We start from the raw sequence: 23,587 nt of genomic DNA, 5'->3' as shown, positions 1-23,587 counted from the left end.
GACAAGGTCACAGCAGGAGAAGACCCACAACTGCTGGCTGACAAGGTCACAGCAGAAGAAGATCAAAAACTGCTGATTGACAAAGTCACAGCAGAGAAGACCAATGGCTGCAGGGTGACAAAGTCACTGCAGTGAAGACCAATGGCTGCAGGGTGACAAAGTCACTGCAGTGAAGACCAATGGCTGTGGGGTGACAAAGTCACCACAAAGGAAAGGCACAACGATACTCCCCCCTTTGACTTTTTGAATTAATCTGGCCTTATATCCCCCCTTTTCTGGGTGTGTGCTATTATTTGTAGCACAGGGATAATAGTACTGTGCTTTCCCTGTAGATTTGTAGTAATTTCTTTGGAAATGAGACAGAAGGTGTAAGTTCCACAGAAAAGCCTGTAAGCCCCTTGAACTGGGCTCATAAACATAAGAGGCTGGCTATGATATCCCTCATAAAGGGTTAAGTTTGTAGGAGAATTTCTTCTTATTAATCATGTTAGAAAGAATAAAGTTAGAACTTAACTAGTGTATAAATATAGTAAATGAATAAAGTTTAACTAGACATTAGAATCTTAGGTAAAGTGTAGTGGAGTGGCCTGTTGCATGGCCTTGAATAGGAGTGCAGCTGGCAAGTAAAGAAAGTTTTGTTAAAAGACTTGTTTTGTCACTGAAGGCAGTTACTGGGCTTTTCTCAGTAAAACGTTCTCATGAGATTTTTGTATTTGCCTAGAATAAGGAGAAGAATGTGGTGGGATTCATAGCAGCAATAGCAACTAATGCCTTCTGATATTATGTTGCTACTAGCTATCTTGCAGGTGCACTCTATGTATCTCTAAGTAAAAATTACTCTTTATACTATGTCAGTTTCTTAACAGCAAGCCTTTTGTAGTCTTGTGAAAAAAGAATTAGGACACTACATGAACTCAAGGCTATTTGCCTGAGCAAGCGGTGGTCCTCTGCTAGTCCTTGATGATTTCGTCTGCTATCTCTTTCTGTGCCCTTGACTCACAACAAGAGTAAAATAGAGTTATTAATTAGTACTAATCTTTTAGAAGTTTGTACCAATATTATTATTACTATTGTATAACTGTACTTTGAATAACTTACCACCTGACTTGTAGCTTATAGATATGAATTAACTGTTATCTGGAAACATGTAACCATAGTGAAACAAAATACCATGTGACTGTAACTCAGTGTGTATGCATAAAAAGTAATGTTAGACCAGCCATTGAGGGAGATGCCTGGCAGTAAATGCTAACCAGAGAATAAAGAATTCGGCTCTCTCACTCGATTTCGCCGACGCCGTCTCCTCCTGTGGGACCCCTGGATCCTCCCCCTGGGGCTGGACCCCGGCAAGGGGCGAACCCCCAAGATGTCTGGAGACACCGTGCTCATAAGGAGCTGCAAATGGAAGCCGCGCCTGGCGCTTACAGCCAGGTCCTTATATATCCTAAGTGAGCAAGCATTATACAGAAGTAGATGTGGCAGTTTAGCTATTGGCTAGGGAGGTCGCATACAGCATAGCAACAGGGGCCGGCATAGCAACAGGGGCCGGTTTTAGCTTAGTGGCGAATTTCAAACATAAACTTCTGATAAGGGCCACTGACCTTCTTTGTTCTCAGCCTCACAGGGGCCCTATCAGCACTCCCTGTTCCTTCAATAGTTACACTCTTGGCAGCCCCAGCATATCAGTACTCCCTGAATCTAACAAGCACCAGGTCAGTGCTCTGAGGCTCTGACCAGGTTGTGTTTGTTAATGTTCCATTAGCGAGAACAAGGACAAACCCAGAATCAGGGGCAGCACCCTCCCCTCTTGCAGATGAAAGAGGAAAGAGTGAATATTTCTGAAAAATAATACAATGTACCGTGAGTAATATCTGAGTTTTTAAGATGGTGTGTAATGTATTCATCTGATTAGTATTCATGCTGATACAGGACCCTCTCAGATCTTGATGGTGATGCTGATGTCTCAGGAGTGTTAACTCAGGTTCTCTCTCTGGTTCGCTGAACCATGTTGCCATTTTTATGCTGTTGTGGCTATCTGGTGCTACAGCAGGCCACCAACGTCATTTTCCCCTGCAAGAGTTTACTGTGCAGACTACAGCAAAACAGCCTGTGTCTTCCTTTTTTTTTTTTTATCTCCTTAAATCCCTCCTTGGTTCTTGAAGTGTGTTTCGGACCACTTGCCCCCTCTCCCTGTCTATCTCTATTTCCCACACTTCTTCAAAGCTAAAAAGGGACCCTTTTTGCCTGCTTTCTTTGCAAACAGCCAAAGGTGAAGTCATTCCAGAACTCCCAGTCTGTTTTTTTTTCTGAAAAGACAAAATGATTCCAGACACTTAAGACTTTTGCACGAATGCAGTTAGGTCAATGAATCTATTTATAGTTTTATAAACTGAATAAAACCCACTCTCACCACCATTGTAAGGTTCATGCGATACATGAAAGTGCTTTGTAAACCACGGAAGAAAAATAACGTTATTTCTTGAAAATAAACGTTTTAAAAATCTAAATTGAAGCTTCATAAACACTGACATGTGAAACACTGTTTAATCTCATGTTAGTGGTGAGGGTGCTAAGTGATTCAACTTGTATGGAGTCGCTCACGTGTACGTTATTTCCCATTTCTGGGAACTGACCCTCCCGTTATTCCAGCACAAGTAGGACATTTGAATAAGGTCATTCAGTGCACTGCTGCATTTCCCTCCAGTGCTATCTGTAGAGAAAAGGATTGGAAATAACCTATTATTTCCAGCCGGGCACCAGTAAATAAATGATGGATGTGCCCACGATGGTATATACTACTACCGTGGTAGAAGGCATGAGAGGAAGTGTTTTTTGATATGAAAAGATCTCCCAAGATACTTAATAACGTGGTGAGGATGGGAGGGGAATAGAGAACAAAAAATATAGTTGGCTACATTTTTCTGAGGAAGAAGAGAAATATATATCTACATTTGCTCGTGCTTGCACAAACGCTGGAAAGATGCCCAAGAAACTACCTGTTCCGGGTGGGAAGAGAACTGGATGTGGACAAACATAGGAGCCTGTCTATTGAATATAACTCATATCCTCTCGGTTTTTGAAACTGGTAAAAGTTATCAATATTCAAAAACTTTAGAAGACAATGTTTCAGATTATAATCTCAATAAACGTAATTAATCGAGTACTTGTTAGATTTATGTGTTCAGTAGTGCGCTAATTCTGTGGATGCAAAACCAGCAGTGGGATCTTTAAAAATACAACTGAGAAACGAATACACGTGAAATTACCGCGTGTCAATGACTCGCCGGGACTGGTGACCGAGTGGGGCTGACCTTGATGAGGACCCTAACGAAATGCAAAGGAAGACCTCGGTGCACACAAGAACGGCGAAGCACGAAAATTAGGGGATATTTTATCGCTTCATATTCATTTTGCAATATCCCCTAATTTTTGTAAGCAGTATATTTAGGAAAACGCAAGTTTAAAGTAAGCCACGGTTCTGCATTCGGGAATTGCACCTTCAAGCTGCAGTAAAAATAGCGGGTTCAATCTAGCGCCTGTTGCAGACGGATCGGACCGTGCTGTTTAGGGGCGGTACTTAGTGAGCCCGCGCGAGTCCACGGGATTCTCGTGCTTGCTGGATGCTCCAACTAAAACCACACTAAGCGTGGAATAGGGAAAACGAATGGTACGGTATTCCTTGAGGTCCGCAAAGGTTAGTTCCGCCGGCCGGACGTGACGTGACGTAACGCGCAGCGAGCGGCGTGCGTCTGCGCATTGAGGGGATCTAGAAAGGCCGGCGGCGTGCGTCTGCGCTGTGCGTAGCCGAGGGCCCAGTGTCGGGCGGTGTGCGTGCGTGCATGCGTGCGTCGGTCAGTCCGTCCCCGTTTAGTGCGGTTTTGGTTCAGTAGTTCCCGGCGCAGAAGTGCTGCCTAACGGGCCGAGGAGCCGCGTCTTTGAAAGGAGAGGCGAGGTTCAGGTCGGGCCCTGGGGCGTGCGCAGGCCATGGTGCTGCGGGTGGCGAGTGGGTGCCTGTGTCCCGGGCTGTACAGTCCCACTGCTCCGGGGCGGGGCCCCGGGAGGAAGCACCCCCAGACTGGGCCCCCGATCCCGCCGCGTTCTGGGGCCCGTGCGACCTCCTAGAATAAGCAGATAAGACTTTCGACTGCCAGCGTGGTAGCCGCTCTGAAGCTCCCGAAATTGTGTGCATTGCGTCTCACCAGTTTGGAACGAGTTGAACCTGTGTGTGTAGAATCGTTTTGTTAAAATCGGTTTTGCACGGACAGCAGACCCTGCAGAAAAAGAATAGGCTACAACCTATTCGGACACCGGTGTAGCAGCTGTCGTGCGCAGGGAGAGAGCTGTCTAGTGGCGTTGTTTTTTGTGCAGGGGGATTCCCATCGTTCTCCAGCATGAAAAACAAGTGTTGAAATATTTAACACTGTTAATGCCCCCCCCCCTACTCCCTCACTCCTACGCTCCGGATTTTTAGTACAGTTATTGGAATTAAAAATAAAATCCCCTCCAAAACTCTTAGAGACTAATTGCTAATGACTGTATTTGGGTTTTTTGCCCATGAGTTTAGTCATTTATCTGTAAAATGGTACTTCTCTCTGCATTGTGTGAAATTTTGCAAGACCCATGTCCTTGTTTTAGAAAGCTTCATTTGCAATATAGCATTAGAATTTGAATTTTTAAAACATGATGAGAGAAATTAATACGAACACGGGTTAGCAACCGTACCGTGTTTTCATCTCAAAAATAACGGGCAATTGAAATTCTGTGTAAATTAACCTACAATGCAGTTTTTGTGTTCAGTTGTGTTTGTCTATCCGGACTTGTTCCCTGGGAGGTGCTTACTTTGCTTAAAGATGTTCCTAAACTTTAAATTTGTGGCTGTTCCAGGGTCCCAGTGAAAGTTTTTTTTAAATCTTTTTTTTATCTTTTTTAAATTAAATCTTTAAAAATGACAACGTAGAAATGGCCTCAAAAAGAGCCCTGGTGATCCTGGCTAAAGGGGCAGAGGAGATGGAGACCGTCATCCCTGTAGACGTCATGAGGCGCGCTGGAGTAAGTCCTTCAACGTGTCCCAGCCCCTCCCCCTCCTTTTAAACACCTGTTTGGCTTTTTAAAAAGTCATTTTAAACAAAATAATATTCAACTCACTTTATGAAATATTTAAAACATAACAGATACTGTATTTTCATTACCTGTGTATCCACTGTCTACATTTAAGGCTGTGAACATTTTGCTCTATTTCCTTCAGAGCATTTCTTGAAGAACAAATGCTTTGAAGAGAAAGCATTGCAGAGCACTCTGCAAATCTCCCCAGTCCCCATTTCCCCTTATGACCCCAAAGATAAAAAAATAGCATTAGACCGCAGTTCTCATTTTGCATGTCTGTGTTTTATATTTGTATATTTATATATGTTAGCATAGTGAACACTTCAGTAGCATTTGCTGAGTGCTAGTTATCATTCTGAGCACTTATAGAAACTTGCTTCAATCTTACAACAGCCCTGTGAGTTACTGCCATCCTCATTTTATAGTTGGAGAAACTGAGGCAAGAGACTCCAAATAAAGTGCCCACGCTGTAGAGTTAGTAAATAGAAGAGCAATCTGGCCCCAGAGGCTGCTAACTGAACATGCCTCTGGTTCTCAGGAGTGAATTCAGATGCATGTGGACCCGGGTGGTTTATTTTAAATTTGCTGTATGAACATGCCACAAACCTGCCTTTCTAAATTCATTCTTCTATTGTTTTGTGGCATTGCTACACTATATACTGTTCTTGTACAGGCTTCTTTGTGCAAATGTTTGGACATTTTTCCAAACTCAGTGCCTGAAAATGAACTTGCTAGGCCAGAGGACAGCCCCTAGTTAGTGTTACTAGATTTTCTTTCTTTTTTTTTTTTTTTTTTTTTTTTTTTTGTGTGTGTGTGTGTTTGTGTGTGTGTGTGTGTATATATATATATATATATATATTGTATTTTTCTGAAGCTGGAAACAGGGAGGCAGTCAGACAGACTCCCGCATGCGCCCGACCGGGATCCACCCGGCATGCCCACCAGGGGGCGATGCTCTGCCCATTTGGGGCGTTGCTCTGCTGCGACCAGAGCCATTCTAGTGCCTGAGGCAGAGGCCACGGAGCCATCCCCAGCGCCCAGGCCATCCTTTGCTCCAGTGGAGCCTCAGCTGCGGGAGGGGAAGAGAGAGACAGACAGGAAGGAGATGGGGAGGGGTGGAGAAGCAGATGGGCGCCTCTCCTGTGTGCCCTGGCCGGGAATCGAACCCAGGACTTCCCCACGCCAGGCCAACACTCTACCACTGAGCCAACCAGCCAGGGCTAGATTTTCTTAAGTGACTCCAAAGTACCAACATGTGGGCCCACCAGCAGTATAGGAAAATTCTCATTTTCCTGGTTCCAGCTCTTGGTATTGCCAATTTTGTACATTTTTGTAAGATAAAGTAGCATTTTGTTGTTTTGATGGCAGTAGTAACTAACTGCAAGGGGTGAGTGGTTATTAATAGAATGATCCAAGAATTTATCCCCTAAACCAGAACACCTGTGGGAGAAAAGACACTAACCACACAGGGTGCTGAGACAGGCAAACCAGGACAGACCTAGTCATTAAATATGTTTTTCTAGTTTGTTAGCCTAAAGTCAGCATGGCGTTTGTGTGTTATTTCCTGTCAAGTTATTTTAAAGCACTGGGCAGCTGTGAAAATGTTACTCTGCGTTTCAGTGTTCTTAAATATCATGATGACGTCTTTCTCTTAGATTAAGGTCACCGTTGCAGGTTTGGCTGGAAAAGACCCCGTGCAGTGCAGTCGAGATGTTGTCATTTGTCCTGATGCCAGTCTGGAAGACGCAAAAAAAGAGGTTTGGTCTTTGTACTTGGAATTACTCTTCCCCGTGGCTTCTTCCTCAGTTTCTTGACATTTCTTTTGAGCACATGTAAGGCCGTTGGTCACACAGATCTATTTTAGGAAAGTTGTATTGCTTGAATGTCTTCCCCACTGTAAGTCCTGTATGTGGAGGACTCAGCCGTCGTGTGCTAAGTAAGCGGCTGGTGGGCAGTGTGTGGACGGGACCCTCTGCTGTGTTCTTCTGGCTTACACAGGCAGCCTTGCCTGCTCTGATCACTTTGTTACTTGGTATGAGAAAATCAACTTCCAGTTTCCCAGTCATTTCTGATTTCTTTATTTGAAAGCCACCTTTTTTTTTTTTTTTTTTTTTTTAAGCGAGAGCAGGGGAGGTAGGAAGAGAGAGAGATGAGAAGCGGCAACCCATAATTGTAGCACCTTAGTTATTCATTGATTGCTTTCTCATATGTGCCTTGACTGGGGGGGGCTACAGCAGAGCCAGTGACCCCTTACCCAAGCCAGTCACCTTGGGGTCATGTCTATGATCCCACGCTCAAGCCAGTGACCCACTGCTCAAGCTGAAGAGCCCGCGTCAAGCTGGCAACCTCGGGGTTTCAAACCTCGGGGATGCTGGGTCCTCAGCATCCCAGCCCGACGCTCTGTCCTCTGTGCCACCACCTGGTCAGGCCGCCAGCTACCTTTTGCCTTTCCTTCTGCAGCGGCACAGGACTAGTTGTGTGATGTGTTGTGTGGAACAGCTCCTACATGATTCAGGAGGAGTAGGGGTTCCACTTAAATTGTGCCACTTTTTCAGTATCTTTAGAATTATGGTTCCTTACTCTTGGGGGCAACCAACACTTTTGTGAATCTGCCTAAAGCTCAGGTCTTGCCCTGGATGGGTAGCTCAGTTGGGTGGAACATTGTCTCGGTACACCAAGGTTGCAGGTTCAATTTTCAGTCCGGGCACATACAAGAATCAACCAGTGAATGCATAAATAAGTAGAACAAATTGATGTCCCTTTTTCCCTTTCTCCCTCCTCCCTCCTCTTCCTTCCCCTTCTCCCCTCCCCCTCCCTCTCTCCATCTTCCTCCCTTTGTCTTCTTTTTTCTCTCTAAGATAAAGCTGAAATCTCTTTCCTCAGAAGCATGCCGACCCACACGTGCACAGATACTTTTGCACACCCTTTCATGGGGTGCAGGCTTACTTGGCCAGTGTGACAGGCATGTGGGCTATGCCCTCTGGAGCAGAGATCTAGCAGGAAGGGAGGCTGAGCCAGCTCATAGTGTCCCCCTGTGTCCCCTGAGGAACCTGGCAGCAAGAGTCTCCATATCTAGTGGTCATCGAATGCATAGAATCACATTTAGTACTTTCTAGTAAGTTCACATATATCAATGGTAGATTGTGAAGTATTAGAATATTAGTATTGTCATATAAATTGTTGAAACTTTCTGAATAACGTTAAAAGTGAGAGTCAAAGTAAATATTTCTTTGTAATGACTAAATTTTTTGAAAAATTTTCTAAATATCTGAAGTTATTTAAACTAATTTCCATTTTGTAACTTCAGCAAATTTGAAATCATTAGATTTCTTGGATGTTTTGGTGTTTAGAATACTAAAATACTACATCATATTTCTCCCCCAAGTTTCATTTCTCATAAAGTTAAAAATATTCTTCTTTGCCTTTTACTTAAGACTTGTTTTTCTTTTGATTCCATATTATTATGGAATCAAATAATGTGTACATTCTTATGGAAAAGTAACTCACACAGTGTAGACGTACAGAAAGTCAGGTGTTAAGTGGCTCACTCTGTCCGTCCCCTCCCTCCCACAGCACTCCCCGTGGTGGCTGGGTGTCTGGTCTCTGAGCACCTGTATACTGTACACATGTACGTGGGGTGTGTGTGATGTACACATGCATTTGCGTACACGTGAACACGCACCTTGTTTTCTTTTTACAAGGATGAGGTCGTTCTATACCTGCAGTTCTGCAACATGGACATCCTTTTGTGGGACTGTACACAGATTTTCTGCATATTTTGCTGGTTACAATAGCATTTGATCATAAGAGATACACCTTAAATTTATTGAATTTGTTCCGTGAGTGGTTTTTTGCTATGTCTCATCTATAAAATTTGAAGGTTTTATTTACTGTCACTTTAATGGCGTTTCAAATGAAATGTTTTCATTTTCTTTTTTAATTTTTTAAACTGTTACAGGGGCCTTATGACGTAGTGGTTCTGCCTGGAGGTAATCTGGGCGCACAGAATTTATCTGAGGTAAGAGCTGTGTGACTCAGCGTCTGCTTGGGGTCTGTTGATTTTGTTACTGTTAATATACTTCAGGAAGGAGCCTGTTAATAAACTAGGAACAAGTGATGTTAAGAATTCTAAATTAAGCCTGACCTGTGGTGGCACAGTGGATAAAGTGTCGACCTGGGAATGCTGAGGTCGCCGGTTCAAAACCCTGGGCTTGCCTGGTCAAGGCACATATGGGAGTTGATGCTTTCTGCTCCTCCTCCTTCTCTCTCTCTCTCTCTCTCTCTAAAAAAAACCCCAAAAAACCCACCTAAATAAAGTTAAAAAAAAAAAAGAATTCTAAATTAATTTTAAAAAGTCGTCTTAATTAATCTGAATTGGTGGACAGTTACTTACAAACACATTTGGAGAGTGCATTCCATGTGTTAGACTGCCCCCCCCACCGAGCAGAAAATGGTGTGTGTGCTCTGAAGGGTTATGCACAGGAGGATGAGAGCTTAGTAGTCGGGGAGTGGGCTGGGGGTGCGGTGGTTGGGGCTGCCAGCCTGAGTGGAAAATGGCATTGAGGAGGCTACTGCTTCTTTATTTCTTTATTTATTTGTATTTTTCTGAAGTGAGAAGAGGGGAGGCAGTCAGACAGACTCCTGCATGTGCCTAACCGGGATCCACCCGGCATGCCCACCAGGGGGTGATGCTCTGCCCATCTGGGGCGTCGCTCTGTTGCATCCAGAGCCATCCTAGCACCTGAGGCAGAGGCCGCAGAGCCATCCTCAGCGCCTGGGCCATCTTTGCTCCAATGGAGCCCCGGCTGCGGGAGGGGAAAAGAGACAGAGAGGAAGGAGAGGGGGAGAAGCAGATGGGCGCTTCTCCTGTGTGCCCCGGATGGGAATTGAACCTGGGACTTTTGTATGCCAGGCTGACGCTCTACCAATGAGCCAGCTGGCCAGGGCTGCTACTTCTTTTAAAGAGATAGGTGAGTCAGCCTGCAGGAAGAGATGGGGGAGGTGGGACGGGGAGCAGACAGGCGCATGACGCAGGTGGAGTAGGGCATTTGGGGCTGTGCGGCTGTCTCTGACCTCGCCACCTGTGAACACCCGAGCCCCACGTCCCCTCCCTTTCTTCTGGTCTTCCTCCTTGGAGTGCAGGGCGGGTGGGCAGCCCTGTGCCCCGGGGAGGTTGCTTTTCTCATCTTGACTTCACAGACTTTTAAGGAAAGGATGCCTTACTCTTATAATATTAATAAATGCCTTGATTTGGTTTAGGAACATAGAATCATGAATTAGATATTTTTTTTATGAGTTACTTGGAAATATTGTTGAAAGATAGATTTAATATCTTGTGGTTTTAGCTACAGTCAGATTCTGCCGAAGTTCCTCAGCAGATCCTGGCTGTGGCTTACTGAGAACTCGGTGTGTTGTCTTTGTCTAGTCGGCGGCCGTGCGGGACATCCTGAAGGAGCAGGCGGGCCGGCAGGGCCTCATCGCGGCCATCTGTGCAGGTACTGGTACCGGGAGGAATGTTCAGGTCGGGGTGCGCTGGCTTTCCCGACACTGTGTCGTTCCCAGAACTTCTTCCCCTTCGAGAAGTGTGGGGGTGTCTGGCTTGGGTGACGTGAAGCGGGTCACTTCAGAAATGAGCACAGCTGTTTCCTGCCGCTCCGCACCTTCGGTCTGCGTCCTGTGAAACTCAGTGTTTCCTATGTCTGGTTGACCGGGGGCAACGTCGACCCTCTGGAATTCGGTCAACAGCTTGTCACAGCACATCTCCGTGCCAGGAAGCGTGTCTGCCAGCACAGTCTGCAGGACGCGTGGAACACACAGGACAGCCCTGCCCTGGGCCGGCCCCATGGCTGCGGACGCCTGGTGCTGCGTGCCGGCCCCCAGCACTGTGTTATCTGCCACCTAACTCAGAACGAGGCCATTGGTGCTTCAGAGGTGTCCCCAGAGCTTTGAAACATAGACATACTTGGATTTCTGATGCCATTTTAAAATCCATTCCTACTCTAATAACAGATGATCTGCTGTCTTCCTCTTCTTCATGGTGTCATTTTGACCAGAGCCTCCCTTGTTCTGTCTTGATTAAATGTGTGAAAAGAGTAACATGAACGAAATCCTGGGTGGTGGATTTTTTTTTTTTTTTTTTTTGTATTTTTCTGAAGCGGGAAACGGGGAGAGACAGACAGACTCCCACATGCACCTGACTGGGATCCACCCGGCACGCCCACCAGGGGCGACGCTCTGCCCACTAGGGGGCGATGCTCTGCCCCTCTGGGGCGTCGCTCTGCCGCGACCAGAGCCACTCTAGCGCCTGGGGCAGAGGCCAAGGAGCCATCCCCAGCGCCCGGGCCATTTTTGCTCCAATGGAACCTTGGCTGCGGGAGGGGAAGAGAGAGACAGAGAGGAAGGAGGGGGGGGTGGAGAAGCAAATGGGCACTTCTCCTATGTGTCCTGGCCAGGAATTGAACCCGGGTCCCCCGTGCGCCAGGCCGATGCTCTACTGCTGAGAGGGTGGTGGATTTGATGAGGCGCCCAGTGGCGTTGTGTTCAGCGCAGCAGACTTAGAAAGGAGTCAAGCCGCTGCGCACCCCTCCCCCCCCCCCCCCCCCCGCGGAAGTTGCATGTCCTCTTAGTTGTGTGGGGACTGAGTTCCATTGGCCCTGTCCAGCCCCATTCGTAGGTGCTCTCCCCAAAGGGAGCAAGGAGGCTTTGGGCTGAGATGCTTCTCCTAGGACGACTCTGCTGCTGATCGTAAAAACCACATGTCAGCTTGTCCTGTGTCACTAGGATAGCAGAATGGTCCGCCACTGCGGGTTCACTGTGCTTTGTTCTGGCAAGCTTGAATGCTTATTAGACCTTAGAATCATGTAAATCGACCTTAAATACCAGCGCTCCATCACTGTGCTTGTGTTGTTGAATGTGCGGCACCACCATTCTGGGCCCGCAAGGGACAGGAAGAGGTGTGGTGAAGAATGAGGCGATTCCTGATTGCGTGTTGCATTTGTAGTTGGGAACTGTCTATTGAACCGAACAGTAGTGAGCTTAGCCCCTAATACTGAGTGAGAGACAGAAATTGGGAGACTGTCATGAAAAGAAAAGAAAATGAGAGTCACTCTGGGTGGGAGAAGGGAAGGAAGCCTGGAGTGAGGCAGGGGATGCCCGAGTCTAGGGACAATCTCAGGGACCCTTGGAGGGGCCAGCCGTGTGTTCTTTCTGTGAACCACCACACGGTGGCGCTGACGGCTTCCTCCTCTTGGCTGCCCAAGGGGATTCTTCCTACTGTTCGCCTTGCCTGGTGCTCAGAGCTGGATCCCTGCAGAATTTGAAGTAATAGGAGGAGTTAAATATCTCTTCTCTCATTTTCCAAATAGGGTTTTTAAACCCCAGACAGCAGTGATCATGAGCTTATCGTTAATGAGTGAATTCCTACATTCAGCTGGAACGAGGTTTATTGACGCATACAGTAGGCAGCAGTTTACGCCTGAAAGGAGCAGCCTAACTTTCCCAGATCCCTGCAGGTCACTTTCCTCGGTGTGCAGTCATCCCAGGAGCTTCGCTTCACATACACAATAGTGTAGATAGTGCTTGTTTCTTCAAAATAAGAATAAAGCGTAACTCATGAATTCATTCAAATAAAAATTGAATGATGATTATGCAGTTTTCATAGACTTCTCAAATTTGCTGCCATCCATAGCTGTGTCCTGGTGAGGATAAGGTGGAGAGGGAGGTCAGATACATTTGAGGCTTTTGATTGAAGAGCAGTAAGTCAGGAATTGGCCTGACACCTGATGTTGGCAGAAAGCTTATGTAATTAGGTGTTATTTGTTTGGTCTTCCTCTGTAGCAGCTATGATCTGAGTGGCCTGTTGGTTCATTATATAACTACTTTTTACTTGGAATCGTGTTGCAGAATGAAAGGTCAGTAAGAGCGAGTGGCTTGCTGAGCTTGTCCCAGCCGCCCGGTCTCAGCCCCAGTGTCCTAACCACTCAAGGTCAGAGTGCGACACCAAAGCATGGTTTTCTAAGTCTGACATGAAGTCTTAAAAATGTGTTTTGTTTTGTTTTTTTTTAATGGAAGGTTTGGCTTAGAGAAAAAAGACAGGATAATTACTTTTAAAAAAGTTTTAAGATACTATAACAAAGATTTAAGGCATTGTTGATTTTAGTCCTTATGTGAGGACTGTTGCACATAAAATATGCTTGTGATTATCAATGAAGTTGACTATTTCAGAGTATACATTTTGATAAAAATCTCAAGTTAGTAACTGCATATTTTTTAAAAAATCACTAAGCGGGGAGGCAGTGAGATCACAAACTAACATTTGTTTATGGTTCCCCCTTTTTAAAAAAAATTTATTGATTTTAGCAAGAGTACAATGCAGAGAGAGAGAGAGATTGAGACAGAACATTGATCTGTTCCTGTGTGTGCCACAACCCCTGCGTTTGGGATGATGCTCTAACCATCTGGCCAGGGCCATGCATGGTTCTTCTCTTAAGCAGTTTTACTATAGAAATGCTAGTGCCTTCATCTCTCAGTCTTGCAGGCATTTCACAGCTATCTCCTTCAGGGCTGGACAGTGTTCTATTCATTTTAATAATTTTACACCTGGTATGTTTGGATGGGTAGATGGATGGGTGAGTGATGATTTTTTATTTGAAAATAAGAAAAACATAAATTGGTTTGTAAAATAGCAATCAAGTCTAGAAGTTCTGAGAGTTCCAGTTGCCTTTAATGTGTAACTAAATTTTTCCTTTGCTAAGAGTAAGGTAAGCTGTTTAGCTTCAGTGGCCTCCTGACTTTTGACCCCCCACACACACACGCACGCACTGCCTGTTCCTTGAGGTGGGCCACAGTCTGTTTATCCGTGTGCTCCTTGGACAGCAGGGTTAATCTCTTTGATAAAATAGTGGTTGAAGTATTTTGAATTTGTACACTTTTGCCAGAAGTGCTACTCAGACGGTTTGTTACGAATACACTTTACCTCATACTGAGAAGTGTGTAATCTCAGAATTCTAAGTATATTTTAGGAAAGAGCCTTTTGATTTTGAAGAATACTTTTGCTCTTGCAGTTTTTGTTTTGTTTTGTTGTTTGGGTTTTTTTTTTTTGTATTTTTCTGAAGTTGTGAACGGGGAGGCAGTCAGACAGGCTCCCGCATGCACCCAACCAGGATCCACCCGGCATGCCCACCAGGGGGCGATGCTCTGCCCATCTGGGGCGTCGCTCTGTTGCAACCAGAGCCATTCTAGCGCCTGAGGCAGAGGCCATAGAGCCATCCCCAGCGCCTGGGGCATCTTTGCTTCAATGGAGCCTTGGCTGTGGGAGGGGAAGAGAGAGACAGAGAGGAAGGAGAGGGGGATGGGTGGAGAAGCAGATGGGCGCTTCTCCTGTGTGCCCTGGCCGGGAATCGAACCCGGGACTCCTGCACAGCAGGCCGATGCTCTACCACTGAGTCAACCGGCAGGGCGCTCTTGCAGTTTTTAAAACGGATTTTTTTTTCTATCTTCATTTGAGTCTTTTTGTTACTCTTTTTAGGTCCCACGGCTCTGCTGGCTCATGAAATCGGTTTTGGAAGCAAAGTTACGACTCACCCACTTGCCAAAGACAAAATGATGAATGGAGGTGAGTGTATGCTTGTGTTGTGGCCACAGAAGGACCTGCTCACGCGGCCGGTCGGGTCTCTGGGTGAGGGCTGCATACCCCCGCCTGCCCACAGTGTCCTAGCCAGAGGGACAGTGCCGTCCTGGGCCAGAGCCTGGTGGGCACCTGCTGGGGCGGTTGCTGACGGTCACAGGGTGACATGGTGACGACACGCCAGTTTAACTAGAATTGTTGACGGACACTTTGCCAGCAGCCTGAGGGAGAGTCTCCAGCCTGGACAGCAGTGTCAGAAAGGGTTCTTTCGCCCCCAGTCCGCAGTAGCACGGACATTGCTCTCTCCCTTCAGAGAGGCCTGGGTGGCCGGCCCGCCTCCTTTGGTGAGAGGTCCCTTAGATGTGCCAGCTAGACATGTAGCTTTTCTTAGCTTACGCTTAGAAGGAGAACTTGTTTTCGTGTTAAGAAACGCTGACGGCGGTAGAGCGTCGGCCTAGTGTGCGGAGGACCCGGGTTTGATTCCCGGCCAGGGCACACAGGAGAAGCGCCCATTTGCTTCTCCACACCTCCGCTGCGCTTTCCTCTCTGTCTCTCTCTTCCCCTCCCGCAGTCAAGGCTCCATTGGAGCAAAGATGGCCCGGGCGCTGGGGATGGCTCTGTGGCCTCTGCCTCAGGCGCTAGAGTGGCTCTGGTCGCAACATGGCGACACCCAGGATGGGCAGAGCATCGCCCCCTGGTGGGCAGAGCGTCGCCCCATGGTGGGCGTGCCGGGTGGATCCCGGTCGGGCGCATGCGGGAGTCTGTCTGACTGTCTCTCCCTGTTTCCAGCTTCAGAAAAATGGAAAAAAAAAAAAAAAAGAAACGCTGATGGGCTGGAAGGGGGTGCAGTGAGCGAGTGTCCCCCCTCCCTGCCTCCTCCCTCCGCTGTCCAGAGGGCGCGCTATTCAGCGCTCCTGTGGCTCTAGAGTCTGTGCACATGCTCATCAGCCTTCCTCGTTTAGTAATTTTACCAAATGAGAGCTACTAAGTACATTGTTCTGCAGCCTGCTTTCTTACCCTAGCATGGTCTTACCTTTTCTTGTTACTTTCAAATAGTTCTTCACTTTTCTTGCGTTGCTCATTGGAGGCTGTAAGAGAAGCCCGGCACTGCCCGCGCTGTGCAGGAGCGCGCTGCTCACGGAGGTGTGTCCCTCGGTGTGTAAAACACAGGGCCCTCTGTTGTAGGCAGCAAAGTCGTGTAGCCGAGCACCCGGCAGCCCAACTGTGTCGTGGTCAGTGCTTTCCTGGTGGCCGCTACTGCCTCCTGTGTGAGGCAGCGCACCTGCAGGTGGCCTTTTGTCAGACAAGCGGTGTCTCTCGCTGCCGTCTGTCCCCAGAGTACATGGGACGGAGGCAGAGGCCCCGGAGCTTGCAGAGAGGAGAAATCACACCTGTGTGGAGGATTGTAAGAAGCCAAGTGTGGTTCACCTGGCATCCAGTTAGTGAGGACACAGTCTAAAATGCCACCCAACCAAAAGGCAGTGAATAAACACACCAGACTAAATGGTACCAAAGGCTGATTTGAATGTAACTGCAACCGGCATGCTTTCTCCCTTCACTCTGTCCTGTTTCAGGCTTATTCTGAACTAAAACACAAAGTGCAGCAACTAATAATATATGTTATCTTTTCATAGCATGTGAAGTGATGCATTTTTCATTATATTGCTTTTTTGTGTGTGTTTTTCTGAAGTGAGAAGCCGGGAGGCAGAGAGACAGACTCCCGCATGCGCCCGACCGGGATCCACCTGGCAAGCCCACCAGGGGGCGATGCTCTGCCCATTTGGGGCATTGCTCTGTTGCATCCAGAGCCATTCTAGCGCCTGAGGCAGAGGCCACAGAGCCATCCTCAGCACCCGGGCCACCTTTGCTCCAGTGGAGCCTTGGCTGCAAGAGGGGAAGAGAGCGAGAGAGAAGAAGGAGAGTGGGAAGGGTGGAGAAGCAGATGGGTGCTTCTCTTTTGTGCCCTGACCAGGTATCAAACCCAGGACCTCCACACACAGGGCTGACACTGTACTGCTGAGCTAGCCAGCCAGGGCCTCTGCATATTCAAAGTAGTATTTTCTTGAAATTTTTTTTTTTTCTCCCTAGAAACTATATTGTCAAAACTGTGCAGAAGTTGATTTTTAAAGAAGGCCCTTCTGGGCATTTTTTAATGTTGGAGTTTAATGTACTTTGAGCTAATGAGGAGGCTTTGCAGGGTCTGTAGGACCCAAGTCAGGCTTCCCGCGGCAGCGATGACGTGTTAGGAGAAGGCCATTCCTCTGTAACCTGAAGGTGCACCTGTCTCGTTTCCTAGCAATGCCACAGGAAGAGTCAGGCTGATCGGGAGTGGGAGAAGGAGACTGCACACGCTCAGGCGGTGATGGGGTAGGACCCCATGTGTCCCCTCGATAGAGCTTCCCAGTTTCCTGCCCCCAGCAGACGGGTGGTGTCCTCTCTACCCGGAGGGGAGCAGGCGCAGGGAGGCCAGGCCGCTGGCCCAAGTTGGCCAGAACTCAGACCCAGCCTGTGCCCTGGGGAGGCTCCCACCCGTGTAAGTCACCAGGCGTTGAGTAGAGTTAGTAAGCCCTGAAAGAAGGAAGAAAAAGTGTTTGAGATTTCTGCCCCTTTGGAACACTCTGGGAGGTGGAGCTGTGACTACTTCCTGTGTCTCTCAGGTGAAGCCCTTCTGGTTGTGGCCATGGACCTCTTAGATCAGTATGGGGTTTTTGTTCTTTTTTTGTTTGTTTGTATTTTTCTGAAGTTGGAAACGAGGAGGCAGTCAGACAGACTTCCGCATGCGCCCAACCAGGATCCACCCGGCATGCCCACCAGGGGGCGATGCTCTGCCCCTCCAGGGCATTGCTCCGTTGCATCCAGAGCCATTCTAGCACCTGAGGCAGAGGCTACAGAGCCATCCTCAGTGCCTGGCCAACTTTGTTCCAATGGAGCCTTGGCTGCGGGAGGGGAAGAGACAGAGAGGAAGGAGAGGGGGAGGGGTAGAGAAGCGGATGGGTGCTTCTCCTGTGTGCCCTGGCTGGGAATCAAACCCGGGACTCCTGCATGTCAGGCCCACACTCTGCCACTGAGCCAACCAGCCAGGGCAGTATGAGTTTTTTTTAATTGAAATAAACATCTCTACTTGAGGGGTAAAGTGCTTCCATTTCTCACTTTTTAAAATAAATAGGTTGTGACTTTAATTTTTTGTCAGCTCTCGCTTGTCCCTTGTTTTAGTAAGCATCCGAATGCCTGGTCACACAGTGGGGAGCAGGATCTCTGGGGCCAGGTGGCCCTCGCCATGCGACGGGACAGGTTCCTGCCCTCCCGCCACACCCCCAGCCCCGGTGTACTCCTCCTGTTGTCTGAGGACAGGAGCAGCGCCGGCCTCGTGGGGCTGGGGCTGGCTTAGTGCGTTGGTGTGGTTAACCCAGTGAGAACACGGCCCGCAGAGCCCATGTGCAGGAGGGCCTCCGTCCTGTACTGTGATGGGTCTGGATGGAATCCTCCCCTTTTTACAGAAGAGAAAAGTGAGGCTCAGAGAGGTTGGACTGCTAAATGGCCGGCCAGGGACTTGATCCCAGACCCCGTGTGCTCAAGGGTCAGTGACTTTCCCTTGAATGACCAAGTAGTAAACATTTTGGGCTTTCAGTGGCTTTGGGTCTGTGGCAGCTCTGGGGGAGGCCTGGGCCAGATGGGGAGGTGGGTGTCGGAAGGAGCTGTGGTCATGGTTGGCCCCTGGCCCTCCAGGTGCTTTGTTTTCTTTTCTTTTTTAATTTTTTTTTTTTTTTCATTTTTCTGAAGCTGGAAACAGGGAGAGACAGTCAGACTCCCGCATGCGCCCAACCGGGATCCACCCGGCACGCCCATCAGGGGTGACGCTCTGCCCACCAGGGGGCGATGCTCTGCCCATCCTGGGCATCACTATGTTGCGACCAGAGCCACTCTAGCGCCTGCGGCAGAGGCCACAGAGCCATCCCCAGCACCCGGGTCATCTTTGCTCCAATGGAGCCTTGGCTGCGGGAGGGGAAGAGAGAGACGGAGAGGAAGGCGCGGCGGAGGGGTGGAGAAGCAAATGGGCGCTTCTCCTGTGTGCCCTGGCTGGGAATCGAACCCGGGTCCTCCGCACGCTAGGCCGACGCTCTACCGCTGAGCCAACCGGCCAGGGCGGGGTGCTTTGTTTTCTGAAGAGACTTCTGGGTGTGGGGTGTTTGCTTAAAGGAAACTAATGCCCTGTGCCAGGTTGGTGGCACAGGTACCAAGTTGGAGTCGGCTGATGTGCAGGGACTGTGCTTGTGAGAGCGATGTGTGCTGCTGTGCCCCTTCTCACCACTAGGTGGCGGGAGCAGATAAGAGCCCACCAATGGCTCTTCCTGGGGAAATTCTGAAAAGCACGGTGGAACATCTTTAAACATCTTTAACCAGTTTAAGTGGCATTTGTAATATTTTTCCCATAAAATATTGTTCGGGGAGCCGTTCAGACTCGTTCCCATGCTGCCTCAGCCCAGGCAGTCCACCCCACAGCTCCGGAAGACCCAGCTCAGTGGCTGTCTAGTTTAGCATTGGATATGATCTTGGCCTGCTTTGCCTGTCAGTGAATGAGGTTAGGTTGGGAAAATCTTTTCCCTCAAACCAGGGGTCCTCTTACCTCCGCAGTAGTGTGACAAGGAGTCCTTCGATGTGCTGTGCTCAGTTACTTCAGCGTGGGACCTGATCTTTGATGAGAAAAGGAAGACACGGTGTCAGAGGTGGTGTTTGTTCACTGTGAACGGTCGTGACCAGTACTGGTTTCCACGGCCCCTCCGAACCAGCACGTGCTTCTGCTTTAAGGGGCGGTGTTAGGAGACTTCCTGTGTGTGTTCACCGAACAGGCTTTCCCCGAGGCTCCAATGGGTGGGAGACACAGGCGGTGGGCTGCCTGCTCTGGGCTGGGGGCCTAGGAGAGGAGGCCCGAAGGGAGCATGCCTGGCTCTCGCTGCAGCGACCGGACGTGGCGTGATTTCACAGAGGACCCTCCTCGGCAGTAACCCCTCCCCTCAATCTGTGTGTCCTTCATGTCCCCTGTCACTGTGGGGCCCCAGCACCCACCCAGTTTCCCCAGACAGACGGCTGGGTGTCATCTATGACGCCTTGCCGCGTCCAGGCCTTCACTGAATTCTGGGGTTTTTATCTCTAAGCTGCATCTCAGACCTCTATTTCCTCTTTGTTGCCACCGTCCCCCCACTTGATGGCGGTTTCTTTTCTGTCCCCTTCCTGGCTCCTCGCAGTCCAGTCTCTGTGCGCAGGCAGACCCAGAGGGGTTGTGCTCCGTCACATGGAGTTCAGAGTTGTCTCCAGTGCTGGAGAAAGTTGGTGAAGGTTCTCTGTGGGGAGAGGCCTGGCGAGGCTCTGACTTGCACTTTGGAAAGGTCACATTTTTGGGGGTGCTGAGCGTGGAGTGGGGGAACGAAAACACAGAGAGCCAGCGATAGGGCGGTGGGCAGGCCTGAGCCCCCTTCATTCTCCGGTGCCTGGGGCATCGCCCTGGGGCCATGGGTCGTGTAGGCCCAGTCTTCTTAGAGTGGACATCATCAGGGACACTGATGGGTTGTTCACAGCTGTCCATGTGGGGAGGGGCTGTGGTCCAGGGGACCTGTGGCAGGGAGAGGGGTTGCAGGCACTCCTCTCAGTGCTGGAGGGAGACTCGGGCAAGTTGTGAGAAGAGCTCTGGGCACGGGAGCCACCAAGGCAGCTCTCCCGGGGGCAGGAGGGTGGGGACCTGTGGGGGCGGGTTCTGTGTGCAGCGGGAGGGTCTGATGACTGTCTGGGGTGCAGGAAACTGTGTGGAGAGCCACCTGGCAGTGGACAAGCCGTGCCCATGTGCAGAAGCACATTTCCAGTGCTGGGTTTGCTGAAACGCTTCCAGCTGAGAGCTGCAGATGGAACATGTTCCCCGGGATGATGGTGAACATCTCCCATCTCCCGTCACCCGCCCCCCGAGAGCTGATGGTGCTGTCTCCCTGTCTCCTATCCCCAAGAGCCGAGGGTGCTGTCTCCCATCTCCCGTCCCCGAGAGCTGAGGGTGCTGTCTCCCCGTCTCCCACCCCCAAGAGCCGAGGGTGCTGTCTCCCATCTCCTGCCGCCCAGGGTCCCCTGTAGTTGGTTTTGAGGCGGCAGAGTATGTGTGCATAACACGGGTCAGCACCTTCAGCACCATCGCGCCCTCAGCCCCTTCCCCTGCAGCATGTCGCTGAGAAGGAGAAACAGTTGTCCCTCTCTACCCTTCTGAGTTCTTGGCTGAGAGCCCTGTAACAAGACAGATTAACAAGAGAAAAACAGAAGTTTAATAACACATCCACCTCATGTACACAGAGGACATACCCAGGGAAAAATGAGGAACTCCATGATGTGGCTTAGAGTTCGGACTTAAATACTATCATGAAGGAAAGGGGAGAGGAAATGGTTTCTAGGGAAGATGGACAGGCCCTTAGGACAACAGATGGGAGGCAGGAGAGTGTGACAGAGTTTGTCTGGCTGTGGTGTCGCCTTCTAGGCTCCTCTCCTGTGACAAGAGTCCATCTTCCCTGGTTTATGAAACCCCTGGAAGGGGTTGGTGACCTTTGAGCTCCTTTTGGAGGACTGTGTTTAGACAGGTAAAGGGGATTCGGAGAGAGACTCTCCCTCCATTGGCTGTTTTTTGAGAACCTTCAGCTCAGAATAAGATGTCAAAGCTGTGTATGTGGGGTGGCCAGCCCTGAACCCCTACAGTCCTATTTGGTGGGGCACATCTGCTACCGTTCATGTTACAGAACTGGCACGTGAGCATTGGCTGTGTAAGAGACGGTGATTAGCACCTCCTCTCCTGGGACACCTCGAAGGCCTCATGTAACTGCACGTAACCTCCACATCCTCACCGGCCCCGTGTCAGCTTCTGTCCTGTCTCCCTGCTGCGCTCTGGAGAGTGTGGAGCGCCTGCCTGTTTCTGTATGGCTGGCTAGAGTGTTTGGGGTTCTTTCCACGTGTTTCTGTGAGGCCAGCGATGGGCCGTCACACAGCCTGGGATTGCTGAGCGATGCTCGTTGTCCAGCACAGCCTGTTGGGATGTAACCCTTGTTTTATTTTTATTTCCAAGGTCATTACAGCTACTCTGAGAATCGCGTGGAAAAGGATGGCCTGATCCTCACGAGCCGGGGGCCGGGGACCAGCTTCGAGTTCGCTCTGGCGATTGTCGAGGCGCTGAGTGGCAAGGAGGTGGCCCAGCAGGTGAAGGCTCCGCTCGTGCTTAAGGATTAGAGCAGCAGCACGGTGACAATTAGAAGCAGGCCGTGTGTCACCCAGTCCCCGTGTGCTCGTGGAATGGGTGGCGGGGCTGCGGGGAGCCCAGGCTCTGCCCTCGGGCTGTGTAGTCCAATCGAGGACCCTCCTGCACCCTCAGCCCACGTCTGTGTCCCCACATTTCTGAATCCTGATCGCAGAATAAACAGGACATTTAGCAAACTGCCCAGCTGTTCCTTCTTTTGTCTCCCATTTCTTTTGTGAAAATGTATCATCAGCTTCCTGTGCAGCGTGACTCTGGAAACAACCATGAAATGAAAGGGCAGCGGCCACGCGTGTGATGCCGCGATTGGTAACGAGACACAGATATTTGGTCTGTGCCCGTGTCTGGCACAGGGCTCCCCGACCCTTGGGACTTCCTAGTGTTGAGAGTCATGGTGTCTCTTGTCATGTTGGTGAGGTGGCTTTGGGACCCATCATGTCTCTTGACATGGTGTCTCTTGTCAGCGGTGCAGTCGTGGTTAGAGGATTTCAGTTGCACCCTTGATTTCTCAGGAGGGAGGGGGACTTGAGGTTGAGTCAGTTACCACTGGGCAGTGACATCGTCATGACCATGTCACGAAGCCTACATAAAAATCCCAAAAGGACGGTTCATGGGGTGCTTTTTTGGAGAACTTCCACATGTCACCACGCTGAGCCCCAGTTCTGCAGGGGAGAAGCCCCTTCCTTCGAGACCCCACCCTGCGCAGGTCTTCATCGAGATGTTGGTCTGTATCCTTTAATATCTTTCGTGATAAATATGTAACCTAGTGAGTAAATGGGTTTTCTTCTGTTCTGTGAGCCGTCCTAGCAAATTTTTTTTACATGCTTTATCATTTTATTTTTATTTTTTATAAATAAATTTTTATTTTAATGGGGTGACATCAGTAAATCAGAGTACATATATTTAAAAAAACATGTCCAGGTTATCTTATCATTCAATTCTGTTGCATACCCATCACCCAAAGTCAGATTGTCCTCCATCACCTTCTATCTAGTTTTCTTTGTGCCCCTCCCCCACCCCCTCCCCCTCTCCCTCCTTCCCTCCCCCCGCCCCCCCGTAACCACCACACTCCTGTCCATGTCTCTTAGTCTCGTTTTTATGTCCCACCAATGTATGGAATCCTGCAGTTCTTGTTTTTTTCTGATTTATTTCACTCCGTATAATGTTATCAAGATCCCACCATTTTGTTGTAAGTGATCCGATGTTATCATTTCTTATGGCTGAATAGTATACCATGGTGTATATGTGCCACTTCTTCTTTATCCAGTTTTCTATTTTTTTTTACAGTGATTAAAGCCTTTAAGCAAACTCAAAAGAGTAGTGTCCTTAACATGTTCACCAAGTCCAAGTTGGCCCCAACACCATGCCAAATCCCTGAAAAATGCAACCCATCCCCAGTTCAGTCTGTTAGGAGCTGTCACAAGGAGCAGGAGTCCAGGAAAAGTCCACATCCAGGAAAAGTCCGCATGGCACTGAATTGTCACAATTCTATACTTTGCAGCTCACGTCCAAGTCCCAATGACCGCTGCTTCTAGCTGGTAATGGTTCAGGTAGACTGGAAAAGCTATCTGCAGCATGTGTTATGG

The 23,587-nt window shown here is 49.0% G+C and overlaps 1 protein-coding gene and 1 non-coding gene across 2 annotated transcripts; one reads left to right on the top strand and one right to left on the bottom strand.

Moving 5' to 3' along the window:
- The first annotated feature begins 3,772 nt into the window (after nt 1-3,772).
- On the top strand, nt 3,773-22,183 carry PARK7 (Parkinsonism associated deglycase). The gene is made up of 7 exons (XM_066270552.1): nt 3,773-3,958; nt 4,958-5,049; nt 6,759-6,860; nt 9,062-9,121; nt 10,529-10,598; nt 14,630-14,716; nt 21,816-22,183. Exons 2-7 carry the CDS (start codon nt 4,960-4,962, stop codon nt 21,974-21,976), a joined length of 570 nt encoding a protein of 189 aa, XP_066126649.1. The 5' UTR covers nt 3,773-3,958; nt 4,958-4,959; the 3' UTR covers nt 21,977-22,183.
- Nucleotides 14,487-14,561, bottom strand: TRNAS-GCU (transfer RNA serine (anticodon GCU)). The gene has a single exon. It is a non-coding gene; the product is annotated as a tRNA-Ser (tRNA).
- Nucleotides 22,184-23,587: the final 1,404 nt, after the last annotated feature.

This window comes from Saccopteryx bilineata, chromosome 3 (genome assembly GCF_036850765.1).
Source record: "Saccopteryx bilineata isolate mSacBil1 chromosome 3, mSacBil1_pri_phased_curated, whole genome shotgun sequence".
NCBI classification, from domain to species: Eukaryota; Metazoa; Chordata; class Mammalia; order Chiroptera; family Emballonuridae; genus Saccopteryx; species Saccopteryx bilineata.
This window is presented reverse-complemented; position numbering and strand designations above follow the sequence as displayed.